Source organism: Gastrolobium bilobum, unplaced genomic scaffold (genome assembly GCF_033153095.1).
Source record: "Gastrolobium bilobum isolate Gb01-03AN ecotype WA unplaced genomic scaffold, APGP_CSIRO_Gbil_v1 utg12149, whole genome shotgun sequence".
Taxonomy (NCBI): Eukaryota; Viridiplantae; Streptophyta; class Magnoliopsida; order Fabales; family Fabaceae; genus Gastrolobium; species Gastrolobium bilobum.
Window position 1 is genome coordinate 114,293 of NW_026896037.1, and position 26,502 is coordinate 140,794.

At 36.5% G+C, this 26,502-nt stretch overlaps 2 protein-coding genes and 1 non-coding gene across 3 annotated transcripts; 2 read left to right on the top strand and 1 right to left on the bottom strand.

Moving 5' to 3' along the window:
- The first annotated feature begins 1,561 nt into the window (after nucleotides 1–1,561).
- LOC133297400 (pentatricopeptide repeat-containing protein At1g62260, mitochondrial) lies at nucleotides 1,562–4,061 on the top strand. The gene is made up of 2 exons (XM_061496538.1): nucleotides 1,562–3,709; nucleotides 3,824–4,061. The coding sequence occupies exon 1, from the start codon at nucleotides 1,562–1,564 to the stop codon at nucleotides 3,530–3,532; it is 1,971 nt and encodes a 656-aa protein (XP_061352522.1). The 3' UTR covers nucleotides 3,533–3,709; nucleotides 3,824–4,061.
- A 13,548-nt stretch (nucleotides 4,062–17,609) lies between these two features.
- On the top strand, nucleotides 17,610–17,715 carry LOC133297409 (small nucleolar RNA R71). The gene has a single exon (XR_009749633.1). It is a non-coding gene; the product is annotated as a small nucleolar RNA R71 (small nucleolar RNA).
- Nucleotides 17,716–22,925: 5,210 nt separating this feature from the next.
- Nucleotides 22,926–23,480, bottom strand: LOC133297401 (serine/threonine-protein phosphatase 7 long form homolog). Its single transcript, XM_061496539.1, has one exon. The coding sequence runs from the start codon at nucleotides 23,478–23,480 to the stop codon at nucleotides 22,926–22,928; it is 555 nt and encodes a 184-aa protein (XP_061352523.1).
- Between the last annotated feature and the right edge of the window lie 3,022 nt (nucleotides 23,481–26,502).

Consider the following 26,502-nt stretch of genomic DNA (forward strand, 5'->3'; position numbering starts at 1 on the left):
GAGAAGTGTTTGAGAAATGTTTGGAAAATGGGATAAAAAATACTGTTTTCAAATACCACTTGGAAGGTGGTATTTGTAGTTAACCGGCTAAATGGCAAGAAGAGCAAGAAATTACAGACAAAAATACCCTCTTCTAAATACAATGTGTTGAACCTCATATTCAGTCGAGTCTAGTGGAAATTACAATCTATCCACCTCTGAGAGTGAAGGTGGTAAAAACAACAGCTTTCTACGTGAAAAACGAGATCGCACTTTTTTCTCCAACACCTGATCTGCATCCTGCAAGCTCGATTAAGGTGATTTGCAAAAGTTATCTCATTATCTGCAACCACCTCATGCAATGATAAATTCTTTCTCCAAAATATATAGACGGAGAAAGGAAAGAAAGAGAGAAATATAGAGATATGAAAACTTGAATATTGACGTTGGTAGAAATGTCGAAGACACACTCACTGATACTTTATACAAGGGTTATTCACATTCAAACAGTAAAAAAGGGTTATTTTAGTATTTTTAACCCATTTTTTCATCGATATTTTACCTTCAACCAAACATAGACTCAGAAAATTTAACCCAATTTCTCTGGTAAAATTTTAGCGTACCAAACAACTTTTTTTTTAACTTTCCTACCAAGCTCACTTTTCCACCATATTCCTAATAATTGTATTTTCCTTATAATTTTTTTTCCTCTATCAAACGCCCCCTCAAGGCGTTTTTTTTTTCTTTTTGGCTTAGCCTCGTATTTTTACCTAAAAAAGAAGAAGAGAATATCAATTCTGTTCCAAAGTTAGAAAAAATATTATGCAACAATGACATAAATTGGAGCGGCCCCATCATATACTTTCTCTCTCGTGTTTTTGTTTTCTCTCTCTATATTTTTGTCTTTACGGAAGAATATTTTTTCTGCCTAGCTTCCAAAAAAAAAGTTTATATCAAATTTCTTAATTATGTTTGATGTTAGGGGAAAACGTGTATCATTTTAAAGGACACAAAGTTGTGTCGAGAGAAAGAGATAAATCATAAGAAAGAAGGGAGAATTTTTTTTAAAAGTGTGAGTCTTATCTCTTTATGAGAATAAAAAGATACAAAATGACACACCTTTTTTCCTTTATGTTATATCAAATTTTAAAGCATAATCCTTAGCGGTGTCAAAACGGGTTGACACGACACGGATACATCAACACGAACACACGGGTTGACACGACACGAATACATCGACACGAATACGACATGAATTTTTATTCATGTCAAAATCTTCAACACTAACACGATATGATTTATTTTTTTGCGGGGTTAACATAATACGACACAAATAACAAGCAAAATATGGGTCGGTGTAATCGTGCTCTGTACTAATTGGTCTTCGCATAATCTTCCCGCACTTTATACACCTATTTTGTAGCTTTTGATTGGTCCAATTCAATTTCGAGCAGGACGTGTGGCCTCGATGACACGGAGAAAACTTGGAACACAAGGCTAAAACGGCGGTCGTTCAGTTGATATTTACCAAGTAACCAGACAAAGTTGTGCAATCGGTGTCTCCGTTTTCGTCGTTTCGACAATGGCAACATTGTACGGCGCTCTATTGAGACTGAGCAAGCGAAACATAGAACTCCCTCGTATCCACTATTGTTGTGGCTTCGCTTCTCTAACTAAAACCAACAACACACCACAGTTGCTGTTCCAATCCAACAAAAAGATAACCCATTTGATTCGAACTGGTAGACTAAGCGAAGCGAGGGCACTCTTTGATTCCATGAAGCACCGAAACACCGTAACTTGGAACTCCATGATTAGTGGGTACGTGCATCGGAGAGAGATTGCCAAGGCGCGCCAACTGTTCGACGAAATGCCCCACAAGGACATTGTGTCCTGGAACCTCATCATATCTGGTTACTTTTCGTGCCGCGGAAGCAGGTTTGTCGATGAAGGAAGAAAGCTGTTTGATCTAATGCCCCAAAGAGATTGTGTCTCTTGGAACACTGTCATCAGCGGGTATGCGAAGAATGGTGGGATGGACCAGGCTTTGAAGCTCTTCAGGACCATGCCTGAACGGAATGTTGTGTCCTCCAATGCTGTGATCACTGGGTTCTTGTTGAATGGCGATGTGGATTCAGCTGTTGGGTTTTTCAAGACAATGCCTGAGCATGACTCGGCTTCTCTTAGCGCACTTATATCTGGGCTTGTAAGAAATGATGAATTGAATATGGCTGCTAGGATTCTGCTTGAATGTGGGAATCAGGATGACGGGAAAGATGATTTGGTGCAAGCTTATAACACCCTGATCGCTGGCTTTGGCCAAAGGGGCAAGGTGGAAGAAGCTCAGTGCCTTTTTGATGCAATCCCAAATGATCAAGGTGATGGAAATGAGGGTCAAAGGAGATTCAGGCGAAATGTGGTCTCGTGGAATTCAATGATGATGTGCTATGTAAAAGCAGGAGACATTGTTTCTGCTAGGGAACTATTTGATAGGATGATGGAGCGGGATACTTGTTCCTGGAACACCATGATCAGTGGCTATGTTCAAATCTCCGACATGGATGAGGCCTCAAAGCTTTTCAGGAAAATGCCAAGTCCTGATGCACTTTCATGGAATTCGATAATATCTGGGTTTGCGCAGATTGGTAATTTAGAACTTGCAAGAGATTTCTTTGATAGGATGTCCTGCAAAAACCTGATATCATGGAACTCACTAATAGCTGGCTACGAGAAAAATGAAGACTATAAGGGTGCTATTACGCTCTTTTCTCAGATGCAACTTGAGGGAGAGAGGCCAGATAGACACACTTTATCTTCAGTTCTCAGTGTGTGTACTGGGTTGGTGGATCTTTACCTTGGTAAGCAGATACATCAGCTTGTCACAAAGACTGTTCTTCCAGATTTGCCAATAAATAATTCCCTCATTACCATGTACTCGAGATGTGGGGCAATAGTTGATGCATGCACTGTATTTAATGAGATGAAACTTTATAAAGATGTGATCACTTGGAATGCAATGATTGGAGGCTATGCATCTCATGGTTTAGCTCCAGAGGCTTTAGAGCTTTTCAAACTGATGAAAAGGCTTAAAATTCACCCTACCTATATAACCTTTATTTCGGTTTTGAGTGCATGCGCCCATGCAGGATTAGTTGAAGAAGGGAGGAGGCAATTCAATTCCATGATTAATGACTATGGTATTGAGCCACGGGTTGAGCACTTTGCCTCCCTTGTGGACATCTTGGGACGGCAGGGGCAGCTTCAGGAAGCTAAGGATTTGATAAATAGCATGCCATTTAAACCAGATAAGGCTGTATGGGGTGCATTACTAGGTGCTTGTAGAGTGCATAATAATGTAGAATTGGCCAAAATAGCAGCCGAAGCTTTGATCAGGCTCGAACCAGAAAGTTCTGCTCCTTACGTGTTGTTATATAATATGTATGCTAATTTAGGACAATGGGATGATGCTGAGAGAGTGAGAGTGTTGATGGAAGAAAAAAAGATCAAGAAGCAAGCAGGGTATAGTTGGGTAGATTCTTCCAATTGCCAATGATATTTTTGCTGCTTCAGAAGGACTTCAATCAGAAATGCATATCAATCATGTGATTAGAGATGCTCACGCTCAACTTCCACCGCATTATTATTGTCAGACACGAAAAATGAATGGATAGTGATGTAAATGTTAGTTTGACATGGAAGAAATAGATAGACTTCTGGCAAACATTCACAGGTAAGCTAAAGTGGTAGTTTTTTTGTTATTCTTTGATGGGTATAACTTTGTGAATTTGTAGCTTACGTGTTACTGTAATAAATACCATAACTTATTTCATGTTTCTTTTAATAGATCTATTTGCCGGTGTGAGCAATAAGTGATTTCAACCTTGGATGGCTGGAAAATTGGTATGTTACTACCATTGTTCAACTACTTCTCAAATAAATATTTCTTGATGAGATAAGCATCCATTAGTGTGTGTATGTGTGTGTTGCCTCTGAGAAAGAAAAGAATGCAGAAAGGGAAACATTATGCAAATTACTGTTTTAAGGGCTGGTTTATTTTTTGCTAATGTAACAAACAAGACAACCTATACGTAGTTGAATCTAAAGTTGGATTTATTATTAACAATAATATTTAAGGTTTGTGGGTTCAGTGGACCAATATTCCAAATGTTGTAGGCTTTGTATATTTCTACCATATAAGTAGTCTTTCTGTGATTATTTGGCTTTGATAGTCTCGAAGATTTGACAAAGTTGAGTAAGTTTACTCCCAGTATTTCTTCCTGTATTTAAGACTCAAGAGTCTTTGCTGAAATTATTCGTACCAATTAACCAATATTTTGTAGCTGTGGAACTTCGAATCTGCTTAACAGTTGATGCAGTTGAACTAATAATATTTATAATCGATAAGCCTTGTGTGTAAAATGACTGATTAGGCTTAGTAACCGAAACTCTTCTAGATCTGTCATTTCAAATTTTTCCAAGCATCATACACTCAGATTTACATTGTTTGTAAATATGGTAGTTGTTGAACATAAATTGTTTGACACGGCTATCTGTCTGAATCTGTAATTGAAGCATATATAATACACGTAGGGGTATCAATTCTGATTGAAACCACTCAAATACATCAGCACAAACGCAACACGAATTTTTATTCATTTCAAAATATTCAACATGAACACGACCTGCAAATTCTGCTTGTTGACACGACACAACACGGATAACACACAAATTGAAACTTATGAGTTCTTGACACCAACACGAATCATTTTTTGTACTGGTTGACACGACACGCCACGAAAAACACATTACATAATTACCCTTACATCATAAGGTGCAACCGGATGAACATGTTGGTCAAAACGGTAAATAGCTAAAAATATACGGGTCAAATGCGTGTTTGCTTGTTGGCATGCGACACAACACGAATTTTTGCGTGTCATATTTTGTCAACACGAACACAACACGAATTTAAATATGGGTCAACTTGAACACGAATTTTCGTGTCATGTTTATGTCGATTGACACCCCTAAATACATGGAAAATCTTCTACTCGCGGGAATTTTTTATTATGGCTATGAAAAGAACTAATTCTCTACACTCTTGCTTGCTAAACAAGGTTCCCCTTTATGATGTATAATTTTTGCGGCTATTAACTTTTAACACTTTCAGAGGCATTGTTATTTTAAATTTTATCATATGTTTCTAGTCACCATTTTAGCACAATTTGTGCAGCTTAGTCCTAATTTTTTTCTTTTATGTCATTCAACTAATTGATAATACTTTGGTGCCTATTAAAAGGATATTTTTTGCTCAATTTTTTCTGCCGCTGGAAGGAGAACAGACATCATCCCACTCTTCCATCAATTTAGAGATGTAGAATGTCATGGCACCGGACCAAGAATGGGGAGTGCATTTCTGGTTACCAGTGGAGAAGACTCAAGTTGGCCACAAAGCATGCTACACGGTCATTGTGACAAGATCTGGATTTGCCTGCATATGAGGCTACAAATCTTTTTATGGGGAATAGTAAATAATTTACTGCCGACTTGGTTCATTATTTTAATAGAGAAGGTGCAAGATCCTACCCTATTTTCGAAGTTAGATTTGGGAAAGTAAGCTATTTGTGTGTGAAGTGATTGTATCCGAACAAAATACGCATATCCCACTATCAGTGAAGTACGATAAGACTAGATATATTTGTATTTAAAATTGTCAGGACTGCCCTGGTGTTTTTTCGGAGGGGGGTGGGTCTTTCAATTGGACACATAATTGATCATAAATTCTGTGCAAAAATGAAGATATTAATAAAGATACTATTATTATTATTAACCGAAGGGTGAAAATGAAACTGGTTAATAGGGTTTAAAGCATACACATGACATTTTTGTCATCTAGTGGCTTCTTTCTTCTAGTAATAAAGATAGTAAAATATCAGATGAAAAATTATGCATCACACTCTTTTCTAAGGCAAATTGACCTTTGCGATCCCAAATTCAATCTAGGCTGAAAACACCTCAATAATTTCTTGGTCAATTTGAAATCTGTCATTGTCCATTCTGTTATGTGTAATTTGTTCTATTAGAATTTGTTAATATAAAGTTGCAATTTTTAAAGAAAACTTGATCGTCAGTATAATAACTCAAATAATCAAATTACACTAATTAGAAATAAATGTCTAATTAGAGGGTTAATCGAGTGAAAATCTTGAATTTCGGGTTAAATTTCCACCAGGGCACTAATTTTGTGAAATACCCTTCACCCTAAGCTCATAAAATTAGGGAATCAAATTATAATGAGGATAGTTGTATGAGAAATCTAATTATAAGAATAAAGTTACTTTTCGGAACAAAAGTACAATTAATGAAGGTTCCGGATAAAAATGCAACTGTGCAAATGTTACCTGAAACTTTAAAATACTGTAGTGACGTACTATTAAATAATTTTAGTGAATGTTAAAAGAAATGTTAGATGATCAAATTCATGGATTAGAGGTGATTTCATTAAGGTAAATTAGTCATTTTTTTTGGAGGTTATAGGAATCGAATACAGACACACACACACACTCACACACACCCTATTACAAACACCCACACCACACACTCACACACACCCTATTACAAACACTCACACCACTAGGCTAGTCCTAAATTAATCCATGAATTAGTCCTAAATTAGTCATTTCTCATTTAAAGTGTTGACCAAAGGTCAAACCACTTAAGTGACCATGACACATCACCCTCCTCACATTTTTCTCTCTTCTTTCTCCTTCTTGGAAAGCCAAAATCGAGGTCCCCTTCCTGCCCATTTTTGAATCTTCAAAAAACCATAGAATGAGCTAGAGGCAACGAAATCAAGTGAATTCAAAGACAAAGTTGTTTAGTTTTCTCCTAAGAACAAAACTCTCACCTTATTTTTGGATTTGGAGCATTGTTAAGTGAGATATTCTTTATTTGCAATTGCGAGAATATTGGAAGATTTATGGATTTTGAGAGCCTTTGAGTTCATTGGAGCTTAGGAACTTCATCTCCGAGTCTCCTAAGGTGATTTGTGGTAAGAAACCTACACTTATTACAAGTTTTCATGGAGTTTTGACAAATCTAGCTTTTGTTATGTGTAAATTCCGAAAAGATTGGTTGGTGTGGTTAAAGTGTTGAAATGGTGTAGGTTCTTTTGTAAAATATGCTTAGGACTGGTTCTTGATGAAGGAAAAATTAAGAAATTACCACTTGAACAACCTTTGAAAAATTGCTCATGAACATGTGAAGGAATTTCAAAATTTCTATTTTGTGACACTTTGGTTGGATTATAATGGTGTGTTTGGTGTTGTTTAATGTTATAGCGTTATGCCGTGTGATTTGGTGGTTGAGGAACACCCATTGGAGACAACACTTGTTTAAGACTAGAGTTATTGAGAGTAATCAAAGGGGGTTACTATGGTTAATTATGTTGGGATGATTTGGGCCTTGGTGCCTTCACAAATTATGTTAGGAATGTAGTTTTAGCCAAGAAAAATCATTGAAACCATAACTTATTTCATTTTCGAAAATTGGACTAAAACTCAAGTCTAGTTGTCTTGTATGTGTAATCTTAGAAATGGATGTTGTTGATAATGTGTATGCTTGTTTGATATGATAGTGTGGAGCCAAGTGAGGTTGTGATAGGAGAGCTTCCATTGGAGCCTCCAAGTGACCATGCTTAGGTTCTTGAAATTCCAAGCTTTTGGTAAGTCTTCAACCTAAATCCTTGTTGAAAATTGAAAATGTTGATTGATGTGAATATATTGGTATATGCATGTTGAATTAATTGGTAACTTATGAATAAGTCTTATTTGTGAAGTTACAAAGTGTGGGTAAAATTTTGTGATTGGCAAGGAAGAAAGTCTACTAGAGGTAAACCATCGGACCTTGGGGTTATTCCCCTTATGTGTTCCATCGTGCTCCTTTTGGGAGGAATGATTTATATGATGTGACACATGTAATACTAGTTAATGTTATGATCATGCATTGATATAATATGATGAATTACTTGAATGTATGAGTTGTGTGGTTATTTGGCCAGTGGAATATGTGGCACTAGTGCTTCCCTTGGACACGATCCTTGAGGATCTCTAATTGATTAGTGCCTAAGAGAAAGAGTTCGGGCGAATCTCTCTTAGAAGTTCCCAATGGGGTATCACATGGTATGTGGTACGATGGACTTCCCTTGGATATAGTCCTTGAGGATCTCCATGTAGTTAGTGCCTAAGAGAAACGGTTCTGGCGGATCTCTCTTGGAAGTCCATGGATTGTGAAATGTATGCTATACTTTGCTTTTATTATTGTATATGCACTAGAAGTGAACCTAAGGGTGGAGTGACCCTCAAAGGACCATTGGTTTACTGAGATTTTTATCTCTTCCCGTGTGAGGATTATGTTTCAGGTACCCTTAATGACGGTGGTTGAGCTTCACAGGGAAAGAGGCCCATGTAGAGCTAGAGGATGTATATATTTTGGGATGTGGCATTAGCATGATGTATATGTATATGACATGATGGATATATTGTATAATCATGCACTTTTGATAGCCTTTATACATTTGGATGCATATGTATAATCGAATATATGATGTCATTTTGGGACTTTGTTGTATATGGACTGTATGGACATGATGTATACTGATGTATTTCATTGATGGCCATGTTTATTTTGTACTAGTTTTGGTACATTTGATTCAAGGTATGTAATTATGGCCTATGTAATTCTGATGTAGTAATGATGTATGTCAAGATGAGACTATGATATTATCATTACTTATTATGTTGAGATGTGTGTACGGTGGTTGATGGATGATATACGCATGAATATAATGAAAGGGAACAGAGCACAATGTGTAAGAATCCGTGGACGGATTCTAGGTTAGACTAGTGGACATATTGTGTTATGCCTAGATTATATTAAACTGTCAATCAGGTTTGAATTATCATGGTGGGAATACCCTCAGTTGTTCAAAATACAGAGAGAATGTTGTTCGTTTCGTTTTGACCAATGATGGTAGGAGAGTATCACATTTGTATAGTTAACTACCATCGTTTGGTGATTAGAAGGCCGATGGCCCCATGGTTAAGAATGATAGACAAAGTTTTGAATTTGATGATATGAGGGATACTAATGAGATTGTTGATCACTTAGGATAAAAGTGAGAGGAAATAAATATATTGCAATACATAAGGAAGAAAAAAAAAGTTAACTCACATATTTACCTAGGTGTAATTGTGACTTATAATTTAGTCTTTTGCTTAATAATTTAATTATGTTGTGCTTAATGCCATAATGTATGATGATAAACTGATTGCAAACAAGATGTTACAGTTAGATACAATGACATGAATTGTCAGATATTGATCAACTAAAAATGTACAAGCTAATATGATACATGTTGAACAATTACTTATATTTTTATTATTTTAAATTTTACATGAATCATGAATTAAGTAATATTTAATATAAATTTTAATACAAGTCTAAGTTCATGATTATGTAATGAACATAAGGAGCAACATCGACATTTATGTGATGAGTCAAAAGAGTGACATAATAATTTTTTAAAAACCTTAATGATCTTAAACCTTGCAAAACCTTGAAAATCAAGTTTATATGATCAATTTCTAGTCATGTTAAACATCATCAAAACCACATCAAAGTCTTCATAACATTATTTGAGCATTGTACTCTTTAAAAAATGATGTATATGTCAGACAAGTGGCTTCAATAACTCAAGAGGTGATGAATTGAATTTAAAAATCTTTTCATAAATTGCCTTTTTCCTTGGATGAAATACAAGTTTCAAGAATCTCTTACTTACGGTAATTAAGTCTAAATGTATATGCAAGTATGTGAACTAAGAAGCACAATAATATAAAAGTGAATAATATCAAATAAAGTAATAAATGGTTGAATGTAAAGAGTTTAAGGGTAAGAGATTGCAAATGCAATTTATCCTAGCTCGACTATCACTTGTGATCTATGTCTAATCCTTGAGAAAATCACCTTAGGTTTTTTTTCACTATTTGTCAAGATTTCTAGGGTGTTTGAACAAACTACTACGACTCCCAAATTTGTGGTGTTTGGTCACCTTACAATTCTTCCCAACTTTCTTAGGCAAGGGGCAACCTTTCAATTTTTTTGGGTCTCACTAATAGAAATGGGTTTGGAATTGATAACACTCGCAAAGTGCAAATTATACGTTTTGAAGTCTAATGGGTATATGGTTTATAATAAAGAGATGAGCTCAAGAATTGAATTATTAAAGAAGGGAGTAATCAATTAGTAAAAGTAAGTTAGGTGCAAGAGTAATGACACAATAAATGATAAAATAGTGTCTAATGAAATATAACCATTGTAAAGTTTTTTGAAAACCATTTCCTCAAATAAATATCAAGATAGATTCGAAAAAATTATTTTTTTACAATTTATCTGGATAAAATAATTATTTATCCATGTAAATTTTCATTTATTCAAATAAATTATCCCATTTATCAGGATAAATCATGACAGGTGGCAAACTCTTAGTGCACATATGATATCTTTCTATCCAAATAAAATTCCAACAGTTTTAGCGCATATAATTGGTCATGTAAGAATCTTTGTAAGTTCAAAACATGTTAAAACCTTTTAGATTAATTTTTGAGTTATCAATCGAAAATATCATGCATTTTTTGAAGTATGCAATTTTTGGAAATGTAGTGAACTCATGCAATGCAAGATATCATATATCATTATAGTTATATCTAAGTCCTAGAAAAGTGTTCTAATGTGATCTTTGTACTTGGATTCATGCTTTGATGCTTGGATCTTGAATTGTCACTTGACTTGTTCATTCTTGCATGACTTTGACATTAGTTAGATTACCTCTTGATTGTTTCTTGTTGATGTGTAATTAAGGCATATCCACCATGTTGTTTGTTAATATCAAAACATGTTGACATGGAACCATCAATTCATCAACCTCAAGTGCACATATATTCCACATTTGTGATTTGATTTCACAATTTTTTCCTTTTTTATGATGACAAACTTGAATGGATAAAATGGGTTAGCATTGTAAGTGTTACACAAAATTTTAAAGTGGCAATGCTCCTTGTTAGTTCATGGATAAAATGAAAATAATTGGGAAGTGTGAGTTTTTAGATTTCATAACCCTCATTTTACCTTTTTGAGTTTCTTCTCCCATTTTCAACCTTAATTTTTACCTTTTTATCAATATATTAGGTAGGAATGTGCCATTTTCTCAATTTTGCACTTGCCCCTTTGGCAACATAAAAAACCATTAAATAATCTAAAGTATATAGCAAATTCGGAAAGATAGATCAACAAGCATAAGTAAGCATGAAAGCGCAAATGGACCATGAATGCATAATATATCATTAATCCAATCATAAAATATCCATACAAAGCAAGATCAACTAATTATAACCATAAAGAGTCATGTGATCCAAGTACAAATAAAAAATATAGTACATAGTCAGGACATACAAGAAAGAACAAAGCACAAAACAAATAATCCTAAACTACCCACAATGATGTGGCACCTATTGATGTCAACCGCGTTAGAAATTACCCACATCATAAATAAATTTTTCTCTAGAGTTTTCCAAGTTATGAACTCACGGGAAGAGAATACGTGTATGATGACATAGTGCAGAACTCTGGCCTTAATTGTGATAGATTTGGTCCCAATTTGAGAAAGCCAAGAGAAGTTTATATGAAGGCTCTTAATGGTCTTGACAAAATCATTCCTCTCGTACTCTTCAAAACCAGCAAAATTTCTCCCATAAAAAATATGTGCACCATCAAATTCATACCCAATTAACTCAATCCAATCATTACTGGTTGCAGAAGATGATACCCCTCGGAGTCTAGATCTAAGATTCACATTATTGTACTTCAAATTAGTGTAAATACCTTAACTATAAGCTTCTGTGTATAAGGGTAAAGTCATTCAACAAATTTTCTAAGGTGTACAACATGCAAAATACCACAAGTAGCAAATTGTTCTTCATTAAAAATTCCAACTCAAAAATTTTTGGTTCTATAAAGGGCCTCTTAAGAAAATTAAAATTGAACTAGTACTTTGTTATATTCTAACCAATAAATATTACTAAAAATTGAAAATAGAAAAAAATGAAAATAAAATTAAAATTAAAGTGTTTCATACAAAATAGCATTTATTGTCTTACTAATTATATTTTTTGTACAATAATGAAAAGTGATTCACAAATGGATTAAATATAGATAAAAAAAATTAAAATCCCAAGAAAATAAATTGGATTATTTCTTATCTTTATATTTATTTATCTGCATTATACGTTTGCATGATATGGCCTTCTCTATCTTTTTTCTTAGACTTTATAACCATTTAAAGGTCATTATTTTTAAAAAAAGGCCATTGTTTTCTTATGTCGGAGGAAAAGATATTCTTCTTCTACTGGCATATGAAATATGTGGGTTACAGATGTTTGTTATGAGTCCCACGTGGGCCCCATTTGTTTTATGTGTTAGCAAGAGAAAAATTTCTTTATCATGTAACATAAAAAAGTATTATTGATGCTCTCCGGCAAGTATACCGATCGCACAAGTAATATAGAAAGTAAGTAGAGTATCGTCTCCACAGGGATTGGGTCGAATGTCAATTAATATTCCTTTCAAGAATGGATGAGTTCAAATGGTTTTTGACAAATATTGTCGATTTGTATAAAAGTGAGAACTAATAATAAAGACTTGTTTTTGTAATTTTTTTTATGAGAAATAGAACAATAAATTGAAAATTGATTTTTGTAAATGTGAGAAAAGCATTGTAGCTAGAACGCACTCACCTTATGATCCCCACTTATTACTTTGGATTGATTTAAAAATATTCAATTATATAAATACTCAGATAATTATCACCTAAAATTAATTAGTTAAATTCCAATCCCTTGGCAATTTAACCCTTTAATCTCAATTGGAATCCTAATCCCTTACCAACCCCTCATGAGAATTAAGCAATGAACACGATAATTCAAATATCTGCAATTCAATACACATCTATTCCTAGCATGCATACGAACCGTTATCCTACCCCCTTTCAGGATGAAAACTCCAATATTCCTATCTAGGGTTCTAACCCTCAAACTATCCTCAACTATCAGATTGATTCATTCTAATAAAGAGAATATAAATTTCGCACAAGGTAAAGATAAAGAACTTTATATAAACGAGTAGAAATAAACCAATCCGTCGTAACAAGGGTTCACATAGGGTTTGTGACCCTAACTACAATAAAAAGTAAACTAGCCAAACATAATCATGGCTAAAAATCCAATATCCATAAAAACATAAAGTAAAAGAGAAGAAGAAGAAGAACTTGATCTGCAGAATCCTCTCCGAGCACCACTGTCGTCTCTCTTCAATAGAATAGGTCTTCATACCTAATTATGTCCTGAGAATCCTATTTATAAGTCTCCTTTATTCTTCCAAAAATACCCTTCAAATAACACGAAGAAATTTTCCCGTAACCCGACGCCAGTTGGCGCCGGTGTGGCGCAAGTTTGCGCCGCGCTTTTTCCCAAAATTGCAAAGTCGTAACAGCTTTCACGTAACTTGGCGCCATTCTTCTTTAACATTGGCACCACTTTAACACAATTTTGGCGCCACTTTAACATCATTTTGGCGCAACATGGCGTGGCTTTTTTTTTATACAATATGGCGCCACCTACACTTCATTTTGGCGCCACTCGGCTCCATTTTGGCGCCAAGCGGCGCCATGCTACTGTGACATTTTCGCTTTCTTTTAATTTGGCGCCATATTGGTGCTAATTGGTGCCACTTGCAAAGCACCACTGTGAATTCCGTAAACTGGCGCAGGTGTGCGCCAGTGTTGTGCCGGTCCGCGCCATGTTGCTGTCCATTGTACTGTGATACATCTGTGTGGAGTCGCGTCTACAGGCTTTTTATAATTTGTAATTTTCACTCCTTTTTCCTGTATAAACACAACCAATAGGTGAGAAATATTATTGACATAAAAAGAATCAATATAATTAGCAAATATATATTTAAATTGCTCTTTTATGACTCAATTCTTATCAATTTTAACACAGAAAACCACACTTTCCAGAGGCACATCAAATCATTCCCAGATTTAAACTTTGCTGTCCCCAGCAATGTACAAGACTCAATCCAGGACATATTCAATTAATCCATCATGACAATCCATAGACACTCTCAGACACAATATGCCATGCATGAATGTCCCAATATCATAAGCTTCCAACAATGTCATCAGCCTCTTAAAGATACAAGTCTACATTGATTACCCTCACACAGATAAATAATATTCACTCACACTCAGTGTTTAAGGGTATCATGATCACTCAATCAATCACAGCTATAACACTACCATAGGCTTGATCATATTCTAAAAAATTCTTAAAATTGAAGAATCAAACACATGCATCAATTGATCAAAAGGACTTTACAGGTTGTAACTTGGCCGGGTTAAAGGGTAGGAATATATGGATAGTAGCTCAAACAAAAATGAGATTGAAAAACTGATATTATTTCACTTTAACACATTCAACTCAATGGTTTTGCTCCACTAACATTCCCACAGAATTTCGGAAATTAATTCCTTTCAGCCACCTTTTTTGCATATTCATCCTTTTTCTTTTTCATACTTTTTCTTTAAGGGCATAGATGAAATTTACATCCCCTAATTACTTGACCTTTGTGGAGCTTACCTCAATTTTTTTGTTTTATTTTCAACATTTCAGTAATTCAATCTCAATCAAGGTAAGTCACTTGGATATAAGCTAAGCCATCAATCAGGCCACAAGTCATTTAGCAAAAAATAAGTTCAGGCTCAAGGGGGTTAGCAATGGAGAAATTTTCATATAGGTGGTTTATTTTGGCCACTAGCTAACAAGAACAAAATGCCTTTATCATATCAATCAATGCACGTATCTTAGAGAAACAGAGCAAGTTCTAGAATGTTACAACAGTGAGGTCTCTGAACAAGAAAATTCAGTGTTTAAGCTCAAACCTCACAGCTATGGTATCAATATAGACTCAAGAAAATTGACTTAAGACATTATCAGAATTTCACAACATCAGTTCAGGAAAACGAGCAATCATGTAATCCAATTGTATCTATGCAATGTCATGCCAGAAAGTCATACAACATGCTTCCAAGAATTCAGTCAAGCACATTAACTAGATAAGCACATTTAAACCTGAGAATTACTTGAAAAACAGATCATTTTTTTTTAAATCAAGGGCACACAAAACACTACAAAAATAACTAAGAAAATTAAAAGAGTTAGAATATCTCCCCTGATAGAAGAATTGCAGCAGTTCTAAGATGCAAGCCTACCATTCCCAGATTTAGAGAATTGCTGTCTTCAGCAATAATTAAACCACAAGAAAGAAGAAAAACCTGCACAATGGAACAAACAGTGGCATATAGGATAAACTATAATGCGCGCGTTAAAACATCAGAGAGAGATATACTAACACAAAGTAACTAAAAATACGAAACATAAAAATAAACTAATATACAAAATCTCCGTCAGCAAGGAGATATAATCAACCATCCATGTCATCTCCTTCAGCAGCGTGGGATGACTCAGCAAATGGAGGGTCCGGTGGTACTGGATGCTTTGGTGTATGAGACCACAATTCCCAGATTTGTTCCAAACCATGAAGCCATGTTAAGAACTCTTTGAAGCATTGATTTTTCCGAGAGATAGAGTCTCGGTGTCTCTTGTCAAACTTCAGCTCCCGGTGTCTCTTCCAACTCGTATCAAAGAGTTTCACCACTTCCTTTCTCATTGCCTTCTTCTTTGTAGGATTACGCCTCCTTTGAGGCATCCTCACCTCTTTGACATCATCTTTTAGAGTTTGAGGAAGCTCTTTCAATTCCACTTTTGAGGTACCATCTTCTTTGCAATCATCTGCTTTTTCAAGAACCTCAACCGCTACATTTTTTTTCTTTCCTTAAGACTTCAAGACTAAAACAATCGTCTTTGTGAGAAGACTATTTTAGAGAATCAAAGACGTGGATAGTAACAGTCTCATCGTTCATTCTTAGCTCGAGCTTCCTGTTTTCAACATCAATCAGTGCACGAGATGTAGCTAAGAAAGGTCTACCCAGCAAAAGAGGCATCTCAGCTCCCCCTTCCATGTCCAGCACCACAAAATCAGCAGGGAAGATGAACTTGTCCACCTTCACAAGAACATCTTCAATAATACCACTAGGCTTCCTCACAGACTTATCAACAAGTTGAAGAGATGCTAAAGTAGGCTTCAACTCGGTGATTCCCAAGGAATTACAAACAGAAAGGGGCATCAAATTAATGCTAGCCCCTAGATCACATAATGCCCTGCCAATTTTAGTGTTTCCAATTTCAATAGGAATATTGAAGCTCCCTGGATCATGACGCTTAGGCGGGAACTTCTTTGTAATAATGGCACTACACTCCTCAGTGAGTGTCACCGTTTGGCATTCTTGCAACTTGTGCTTCCTTGACAACAAATCCTTCATGAACTTGGCATAATTTGGCATGCTAGCCAAGGCTTCAGCAAAAGAGATATTTATATGCAACTTCTTGAATATATCAAGAAATTTGCCATACTGTTGCTTCTGAGCATCCTTCTTGAATCTTTCAGGATAATGTGCCATGGGTTGCACATATTCAGGACTCAGCTCAAACTTCTTCTTTTCAATTGGCTTCTCCACTTTAGCAAGTTTTTCAATTTTTTTTTCTTTTTCGGACTCACCTGCAGTATCTAGCTTCTTTTCAGCTTCCACAATTATGCCCGGCTTTTCTGGAACTGCTGCCACTTTACCACTTCTAGTTGTGACAAACATACAATCCTCCTTGGGATTTGTAACTGTGTTACTAAGGAAAGTGCCTGGAGTTCTATCAGCAACTTGCTTAGCCAGCTGGCCAATTTGATTCTCCAAATTCCTGATAGAAGCACTCATGTTTTTAGTATTGGCCCTAGTCTCTTCCATGAAGGCATTGGAGTGTTGAGCAATTTGTCCAACTAACTTCTCCAAATCAGAAGGTTCCTTGGTTGGGATTGGTGGAGGCTGCAGATAATTGTTAGAACTATAATCAAAACCACCTCCTTGACCTCTCCTCTGAAAATTGCTACTTCCAGAAGGAAAATTCTAATTTCTTGGAGTATTTTTTGGCGGAGGTCTTTGATCATACCAAACACAATTCACTTGTACTTGTTGAGGTGAATCAGAAGGCATCAAAGGACATTCATTAGACTCATGATTGTCCTGGCAATATTCACACACAACAGCAGCAGCTTTAGTCTGAACACTAGCAAGCTGCATCTTGTCAAGCCTTGATGTTAAGTTTGCTACCTGCTGAGATAACAAACTGTTTTCAGCCAGCACCGCATCATTACCTTCCAGTTGAAGGATACATCTCTTAGGCTTTGTTGACAATACTTGGTTTTCGTTGGCAGCCATCCTCTCAATCAGCTCAAGAGTCTCATTTGCTCTCAGAGTTTTAATAGTGCCTCCTGTTGCACCATTCAACACCATCTGAACCTCTGGTTTGCAACCATTGAAGAAGATTCTAACCTGATTACGAGCAGTCAGGTTATACTGAGGACACCTTCTCATCAAATCCTTGAACCGGTTCCATGCTTCACACATTGATTCACCCTCAGATTGAGTGAAATTGGTGATATCATTCACCATCTAGTTGTACTTATCCATCGAGAAGAACTCAGCAAAAAACTTCTGAGACATATCATCCCATGTAGCAATGCTTGCTGCAGGCTGCCTCTCCAACCAACTAAGAGCCTTTCCCTTAAGAGCAAAAGGGAACAGCCTCAACCGGATCGCATCGTTCGACACCTGAGGGTGTTTGGTTGAGTCACAGATCCTCAAGAATCGGTGAGGATCTTCACTCTCCTCTCCTCCAAACTGAGCTCTCTCCACCAATTGAATATGAGAAGACTTGAGCTCCCAATTCTTGGCAACATTTGGCTGAACAATGCTCGCATTGGGCCTGTTGAATAATGGAGTTAGGATAGTATCCATGAGTGAATTGTCCTCTTCATTGTTCCATGCCATGGTGTGTGCTTCTTCAAACAGAATTTCTGACTCGTCGAATGCAAGCTTCTTTCGAGCAAGTTTTCTGTATCTCTTTCAGTCTTGGTAATCTCCAAATCAAGTGGAAATTTTGGCTCTTTACCTCGCATAAAACTCAGAAAAGAGATTAGTAGCACTGTTCAAATATAAAAAAAATAAAAATAAAATCCAATCTTAAAAATCAAAATTAATTGATATAAGAAACGCCAATCCCCGGCAACGGCGCCAAAAACTTGATGCTCTCCGGCAAGTATACCGATCGTACAAGTAATATAGAAAGTAAGTAGAGTATCGTCTCCACAGGGATTGGGTCGAATATCAATTAATATTCCTTTCAAGAATGGATGAGTTCAAATGGTTTTTGACAAATATTGTCGATTTGTGTAAAAGTGAGAACTAATAATAAAGACTTGTTTTTGTAATTTTGTTTATGAGAAATAGAACAATAAATTGAAAATTGATTTTTGTAAATGTGAGAAAAGCATTGTAGCTAGAGCGCACTCACCTTATGATCCCCATTTATTACTTTGGATTGATTTAAAAATATTCATTTATATAAATACTCAGATAATTATCATCTAAAATTAATTAGTTAAATTCCAATCCCTTGGAAATTTAACCCTTTAATCTCAATTGGAATCCTAATCCCTTAGCAACCCCTCATGAGAATTAAGCAATGAACACGATAATTCAAACATCTGCAATTCAATACACATCTATTCCTAGCATGCATACGAACCGTTATCCTACCCCCTTTCAGGATGAAAACCCTAATATTCCTATCTAGGGTTCTAACCCTCAAACTATCCTCAACTATCAGATTGATCAATTCTAATAAAGAGAATATAAATTTCGCACAAGGTAAAGATAAAGAACTTTATATAAACGAGTAGAAATAAACCAATCCAAGGGTTCATATAGGGTTTGTGACCCTAACTACAATAAAAAGTAAACTAGCCAAACATAATCATGGCTAAAAATCCAATATCCATAAAAACATAAAGTAAAAGAGAAGAAGAAGAAGAACTTGATCTGCAGAATCCTCTCCGAGCACCACTGTCGTCTCTCTTCAATAGAATAGGTCTTCATACCTAATTCTGTCCTGAGAATCCTATTTATAAGTCTCCTTTATTCTTCCAAAAATACCCTTCAAATAACACGGAGAAGTTTTCCCGCAACCCGGCGCCAGTTGGCGCCGGTGTCGCGCAAGTTTGCGCCGCGCTTTTGCCCAAAATTGCAAAGTCGGAATAGCTTTCATGTAACTTGGCGCTAGTTGGCGCCATTCTTCTTTAACATTGGCACCACTTTAACACAATTTTGGCGCCACTTTAACATCATTTTGGCGCAACATGGCTTGGCTTTTTTTTGATACAAAATGACGCCACCTACACTTCATTTTGGCGCCACTTGGCTCCATTTTGGCGCCAAGCGGCGCCATGCTACTGTGACATTTTTGCTTTCTTTTAATTTGGCGCCATATTGGTGCTAATTGGCGCCACTTGCAAAGCTGTGAATTCCGTAAACTGGAGCGGATGTGCGCCAGTGTGGTGCCGGTCTGCGCCATGTTGCTGTCCATTGTACTGTGATACATCTGTGTGGAGTCGCGTCTACAGGATTTTTATAATTTGTAATTTTCACTCTTTTTTCCTATATAAATGATGTGCCTCTGGCAAGTGTGGTTTTTCAGTATTAAAATTGATAAGAATTGGGTAATAAGAGAGCAATTTAAATACATATTTGCTATTTTTATTGATTCTTTCTATGTCAATAATATTCACCTTTTGGTTGTGTTTTTACAGGAAAAAGAGGAGTGAAAATTACAAATTATAAAAAACTTGTTGACGCGACTCCACACACAGGAAAGTTCCATGTTGCATCATGTCGCATAGGCCAAAGTCCAGAGAATTGGCGCTAGTTGGCGCCATAATGGCGCAAACTAGCGCCACCATGCCAACCAGCGCCAAATGAAGTCAAGTAGCGCCATTCCATGCCAAGTAGCGTCATTCCATGCTAAGTGGCGCCAAACTATGCTAATTGGCGCCAAACCATGCCAAGTGGCGCCCAAAATACAAGAGGTGGCGCCAACTGGTGCCGGTCCACGTAGAAGTAAGTCCGACTTTTCACAATTGGACAGTAACTCCGCGCGAAGTGGCGCCGTACCGGCGCCATCTGGCGCCGGGTTGCGAGAAATTTACTCTGTGTTTTCGGATGAGTATTTTTGGAAGAAGAAAAAGAGACTTATAAATAGGATCCTTGTGACAGAATTAGGCATTCAGACCTATTCTTCTGAACAGAGACGACGACAGAGCTCCGAGAGGATTCCTGGGATCAAGTTCTTCTTCTCATTTCTCCTTAAATTTTATGCTTTTGAATATTGGATTATTTTTAGCCATGATTATGCTTGGCTAGTAATTTTTATTGTAGTTAGGGTCACAAACCCTTGTTACGCGGATTGATTTATAATTGCTCGTTTATATCATTATCTTTATCTCTACCCTGTTCGTATTTTATATTTTCTTTATTAGAATTGATCACTCTAATAGTTGATAATAGTCTGAGGGTTAGAACCCTAGATAGGGATGTTGGGGTTTTCATCCTGAAAGGGGGTAGGATAACGGTTCGTATGCATGCTAGGTATAGATGTGTATTGAATTGCGGATGCCTAAATTATAGAGTTCATCGCTTAATTTTCATGAGGGGTTGCTAAGGGATTAGGATTCCATTGGGGATTAAAGGGTTAAATTGCCAAGGGATTGGGATTTAACTAATTATTTTAGATAATAATTTATCCGAGTAGTTTTATAAATGAATATTGTAAATCAATCCAAAGTAAGAAGTGAGGATCATAAGGTGAGTGCGCTCTAGCTACAATGTTCTTTTCTCATATTTTCAAAACATTAATTCTTATTGTATTGTTCTTTTTCTCAATATAAAAATTACAAAAATAAGTCTTTATTTTAGTTCTCAATTTCAAACCAATCGACAATTAACACAACCAATAGGTGAGAAATATTATTGACATAGAAAGAATCAATATAGTTAGCAAATATATATTTAAATTGCTCTTTTATGACTCAATTCTTATCAATTTTAACACAAAAAATCACACTTGCCAGAGGCACATCAATTATCCTTTAAAAAAAGACCAAAAAAATTCAAAGATAAAAGAATTATCAGAATAATGCAGCAAATGTGCATTGGGAGAATACAAGTTTAAGTCGCACATGGAGTAGGTGCATGTTTAACATTGATCTATTGGCAAAAAAAATTTATATATTGCAATTTAATTAAATAATTACGCATTTATGACAGTTTGGGGAATAAATACAAATGTACTGCACAATGTGACGCCACTGTTGGGCATCACATGTGACGCCCCAAAAGTGGCGTCACATTGTGCACCCTATATAATCTCCCACCCCTCTATTCACTCTTCACACCTCTTCTCTCACTCTTCATATATCTTCTCTTTATTTTAGTATTTGAATTTTATTTCTTATTCTATTTTAGAATGAGTTCCCGTCCTGATTCTGTTCGTGTTGTGTTATATTACTATGGTAGGAAGGTAGAAGGTCGACGAGGTGTCATGTTTGAAGGTGAAAAAAGGCTGACACGTATCCACCGCAACGCAACTATTGGCGAACTGCATTAGAGAATTCGACAGAAGTTAAGTCTTCAAGGCAACCAATGTATCACTCAGATCACGACAAGGTTATGGCAATGTGATAAATACATTAGTTTTCAAGTGGTTGACGATGAAGACCTGGAGATGACAATGGAAGAATTTTCCAACCAGTCAAGGACAGATTTTCTGGAGTTGTATGTCGACATCGCCGCAACCGAGAATGTTCCGTTACCGGTGAGGTCAGTTGATTTTAATTCTCCCCGTCTTCCATCTTTGTCTTCCGCTCGTTCATCTCCAGTTGGTAACTATTCTGAGGGAGATGAAAATGATCCGACTTGGGAAATGCACGACGAAGACGATGACGATGATGATGAAAATATCGCAATGGAAGAACGTCTTCTTGCGGAGAATGCTAGTGCTTCCGAAGGAGATGAAGGTGCTGAGATGGGTGCGTCTCAAATCCCAATATTCCATGGACCAGTGGTCGCGCAAATGCCGCAGTTGCATGACGTTGCGTCTACCCCATTAGGTATTCATCATGAAGGTAATTAAAATAACTTGTATATAGTTGAATTTTACACCTGATATAATACCTGAATTAGGGTTTTTGTATTAAAAAGTTACAATCCGCAGTTGCAGGTGATGAAGCTGTAATTCCTTTTTAGGAAGGAATTCCGCATTATTCCTACATTGATTGGAGTTATCGGAGCAAACAAGAATCATGCACTGATGGTTCAGTCTCAGGATCGGGTTCAATACAAGGTCCGTGGCAACTGGGTGACAAGTTATGTACAGTGATTGGGAGGAATCGTATGCTTTTTTGCCAAGGTGGTGCGAATACATGCTTCGCTTTTCTCCAGGTTCATTTTATCATGTCCAAACAAATGACCTTTATGCAGAGCAGACCTTAGTGACTGGAAAAAAGGTGTTTCATCGCATATTTTGGACGTTTAGACAGTGTTGTGAGGCGTTCAAATTTGCCAAACCCGTCGTACAAATTGATGGAACACATTTATATGGGAAGTACAAAGGCAAATTGTTGGTGGCCACAGCCCAAGATGGTAATGATGAATGTTTACCTCATGAGGTTTAAACTTTGCTACTGTATTGAACCTGTCATCAGAAACATACATCAGCAATCATAATCAAGAAGTATACATATAGTATATATGATAAATCATTAGCGTTATTTTATATGTTTAACAAAGCATACCGGCATCTATAATGCGTGCCCGGCTCTGGATGAGGAGGAAGCGGCGGAGCAATGGGTGAGAATCGTATCCATGCCCAGATCTGAATGAGAATATGGCAACCACCCATGTCAGATCGACCGGCATCTGTCAATTCACACAAATTCCTGAACAGGTGTGACAGAACCGTAGATCCCCAGCTGAAGCGGCCAATCTCATCAAATCCTCCCCCAAGCAACGGGACTAGCCGAAAACCGAAATTGCTGCCTCCAGACTTGTCCGCCAGCAACCAAGAACCCAACATCCTGGCAATGTGCGCCTTTGTGAAGTAGATCTCGGCATCATGATCCCCGGTATGATCGATCCACCGGGTATATAACCGATCTAAGTATGAGATACGCAAGTCGCCTGAATGATGGAACTCATTTGGCTGTGGAACCGCGCCAAATACAGCCCCACAAACAGCGAGCCAATCCTCAGAGGTAGAGCCGGTGACGACATCCCCGTCAGTAGGCAAGCCCAATATGCCTGCCACATCTTGCAAGGTGATAGTCATCTCACCTTGGGTCATGTGGAAAGTATGTGTCTCTGGTCTCCACCTCTCGACCAGAGCATTAATTAAAAAGGCATCGATCTGTGATAAATTACGTAATTACAGCGTTTTAGCGAATGATATTGAATAATTACATAAATACAAAACAAGTTAAATTGCATACTTGGATATGTCGCATCCGGGCAACATGTATAAATCCTGCCTGTGTCAGGTCGTCTGCGACCACCTCTGGGATAGCGCCGGTAGGTGGCCCCTCGTTGGGTTCCCACGCCTGGTCTTTATTTTCCTGACATGCTCCGTATTCCACACTCGTTGTGAAATATGAGCACGCTGCGTCCTCTTATGAAGGACGTCCCATATGTACGGCCCATGTATGATGTACATGCTGGGATCGGTAGGCTCTACATCCGATGCAGAACCCGATGAAGATGATGAATCAGCCATTACCCTCAACTATATCATATAAAACAACATTTAAATTAATCACATGTAATGCCATAATTTATTATCAAAAAATTTAAGCATATGCGTCATTTATTTTACTAGAATTGAAATTAATGAAATAATGTTAATACGTAGTACAGTCATTTATTTGTAATTAAATAATAAAAAAACATTGGACAAAAATAATGTAATACTTACAGAATACTTAACCCTAGGTCACTAATAACTTCATAAATATGTACAAAATTATGAATAAACTCCCGCATGAATAACATCATACATACAAAATTTACGATCTCGCTATCACTATTTTCTAAATCACTAATTAATACGCTAAACCCTAATGCATAATTAAATATTAATAAGGCTAAATTGCAAATTACCACCTTGTACTTTAGTGATGTTTCAAAAAACCACCATTTTATTTGGATTGAAACAATTAACCTATGTACTATGTGAATCCACCAATTAAACATATCCGTTAACTCTATATCAAACACTGTTAAGTAATCCCCGCATCTGGTTGGTTTAATAAGGTGAGTTTTGAAAGATTTCTCAAATCCCTTCTCTTCTTCAACTCGAAGTATTTGATATACCCTCTTTTTACAAAGATTGGACCCTTTTTTTAGACCCAGTAGGTAAACACAACTCTAATTTTCTCACCACCATTATTCAGCGTCTTCTTCCCATGCGTCGTATTTCTTGGTTCCTGTGTTTGACTCGAGAGTAAAAAAATCTTAAAATTGATGTTCTGTTTCCATGTCTATAGTTATTCATCCTAAAACCACATTAAAATATATGAAAAAAATCAAGAGTTATGGCAAACTCAAATGAATACCTGCATGCAAGAGGTCCAAATCAAATCAGGAACATTTGAATACTTTGATTCAACTATAGTAATACATGTTTAACTTTTAATTCCATTGTTCAGCAATAATAATATCAGATTGCAAAATCAATGACATTATATTAGATTCCACAACTAAATGAGTGGATTAATTCAAAGTCATACATTTATTTCAACCTGTTCAACATACATTTCAATCAATTCACGAAACTCGTTCAAATCTTCCAAAATCATACATTACATTGAAGCAGCATGGCCTTGTCAAGACCCATACAAGTTTTCAATTTATCAAACTACACAACAGTCTAGAAGTGTAAAATAAAAACCAAATATGTCTCGAACTACACAACTCTTGTTATCAACAACCAGAAATTGCACCCATAGTTTGCGCTTAACAACCAAACTAAATCTTGTGTTGCAGCCTAAGTTCAATCTTTTTCTTTATCGTCCTTCAAGTTAAAAGCTTCCTCTATGTCAACCACCTTAGAACCCCTCAACCAGCATATTATAAGCAACCTTATTGGGAACCAGGTTCAGTAAATAATTTTATCGAACAGGTACCGAGCATCAAAAGGGTGAGTGTTAGACAGTTTCCGACTTTACACAACCCATTGAAACTCATCAAGTTAGAATTCAAATCCATCAACACAAACAAACCTTTTCCCCCTCCATGGAACTCATCAATTCAAACACCAAATGAATAGCTTTTTCGCCAACTGAATAGTTTTTCCATAGAGGTCTTTTACCATCACAATTGCCTAAATAACTTTTTCATAGGAGAAAGCATAGAGTCTGAAGAGAGGAACAAATAATAGGCTGAACAGTGGAGGTGAGAAGGAGTTGGGGTTAAGGTTTATTTTTTTGCTTCCTCGGTCTATAAAGAAGGGTCTAATGTGAAAATCTTAAAAGGTTGGTGTTGGAGAAGAGAATAGATTAATGGCGAAAAGGAATTTGAAAAACCTTGGAATAATTACTCAGATGCACGGATTACTCAAAGGTGTTTAATATTTACTTAACGACGTTTAATGTAAATTTAACAGATATGTTTAATTGTTGGAATGAGATAGTATAGGTGGGTTAATTGCATCAATCTAAAGTTTAGGGTAGTTTTTTGAAACACCACCTAAATACAAGGTGGTTTTAGGTAATTTAGCCTATTAATAATAATAACTACGTAACAAAAAAAGGGGAGTATCATTACAACATTCATAGCATGGCACAAAATTTTTAAGTAACTATCCTAATGTTCTAAGTCTCTAATATACGATCAATCTTAACATGTATTACTAACTAGCACTGTAATTTAAACGTATACATAGGAGGTATTACGACCTTACCTAAGTCGGTAGAGCTTCGTTACGAACCGTGGTTAGAGAGAGGTTAGAGAGAGGTGAATGAGCGAGGAGTGAAATAGAAAAAATGGGGTATTTATAGCATTGCACATGAGACGCCCCTTTTGGGCATCACATGTGACGCTCCATTGGGGCGTTTTCTCCATCATGAGAGATGCCTCACTGGAGCGTCACATGTGACGCCCAAAAGGAGTGTCACAGTGTGCAATATATCTGTAAATACTCCCCAAACTGTCATATTTGTGTAATTATTTAATTAAATTGCAATAAATAAATTTTTTTGCCTTGATCTATTCAGTTGTTGTCAAGTTGCATAATCTTAATTGGCTACGCTTATTAAACATGTATCCACCTGACCACCTCATGCACAATTGGTCAACAT

What these genes read in the sequence shown, in the direction of transcription:
- LOC133297400 (XM_061496538.1), top strand. Translation starts at nt 1,562, where the DNA reads ATGGCAACATTGTACGGCGCTCTATTGAGACTGAGCAAGCGAAACATA.
- LOC133297401 (XM_061496539.1), bottom strand. Translation starts at nt 23,480, where the DNA reads ATGACTATCACCTTGCAAGATGTGGCAGGCATATTGGGCTTGCCTACT.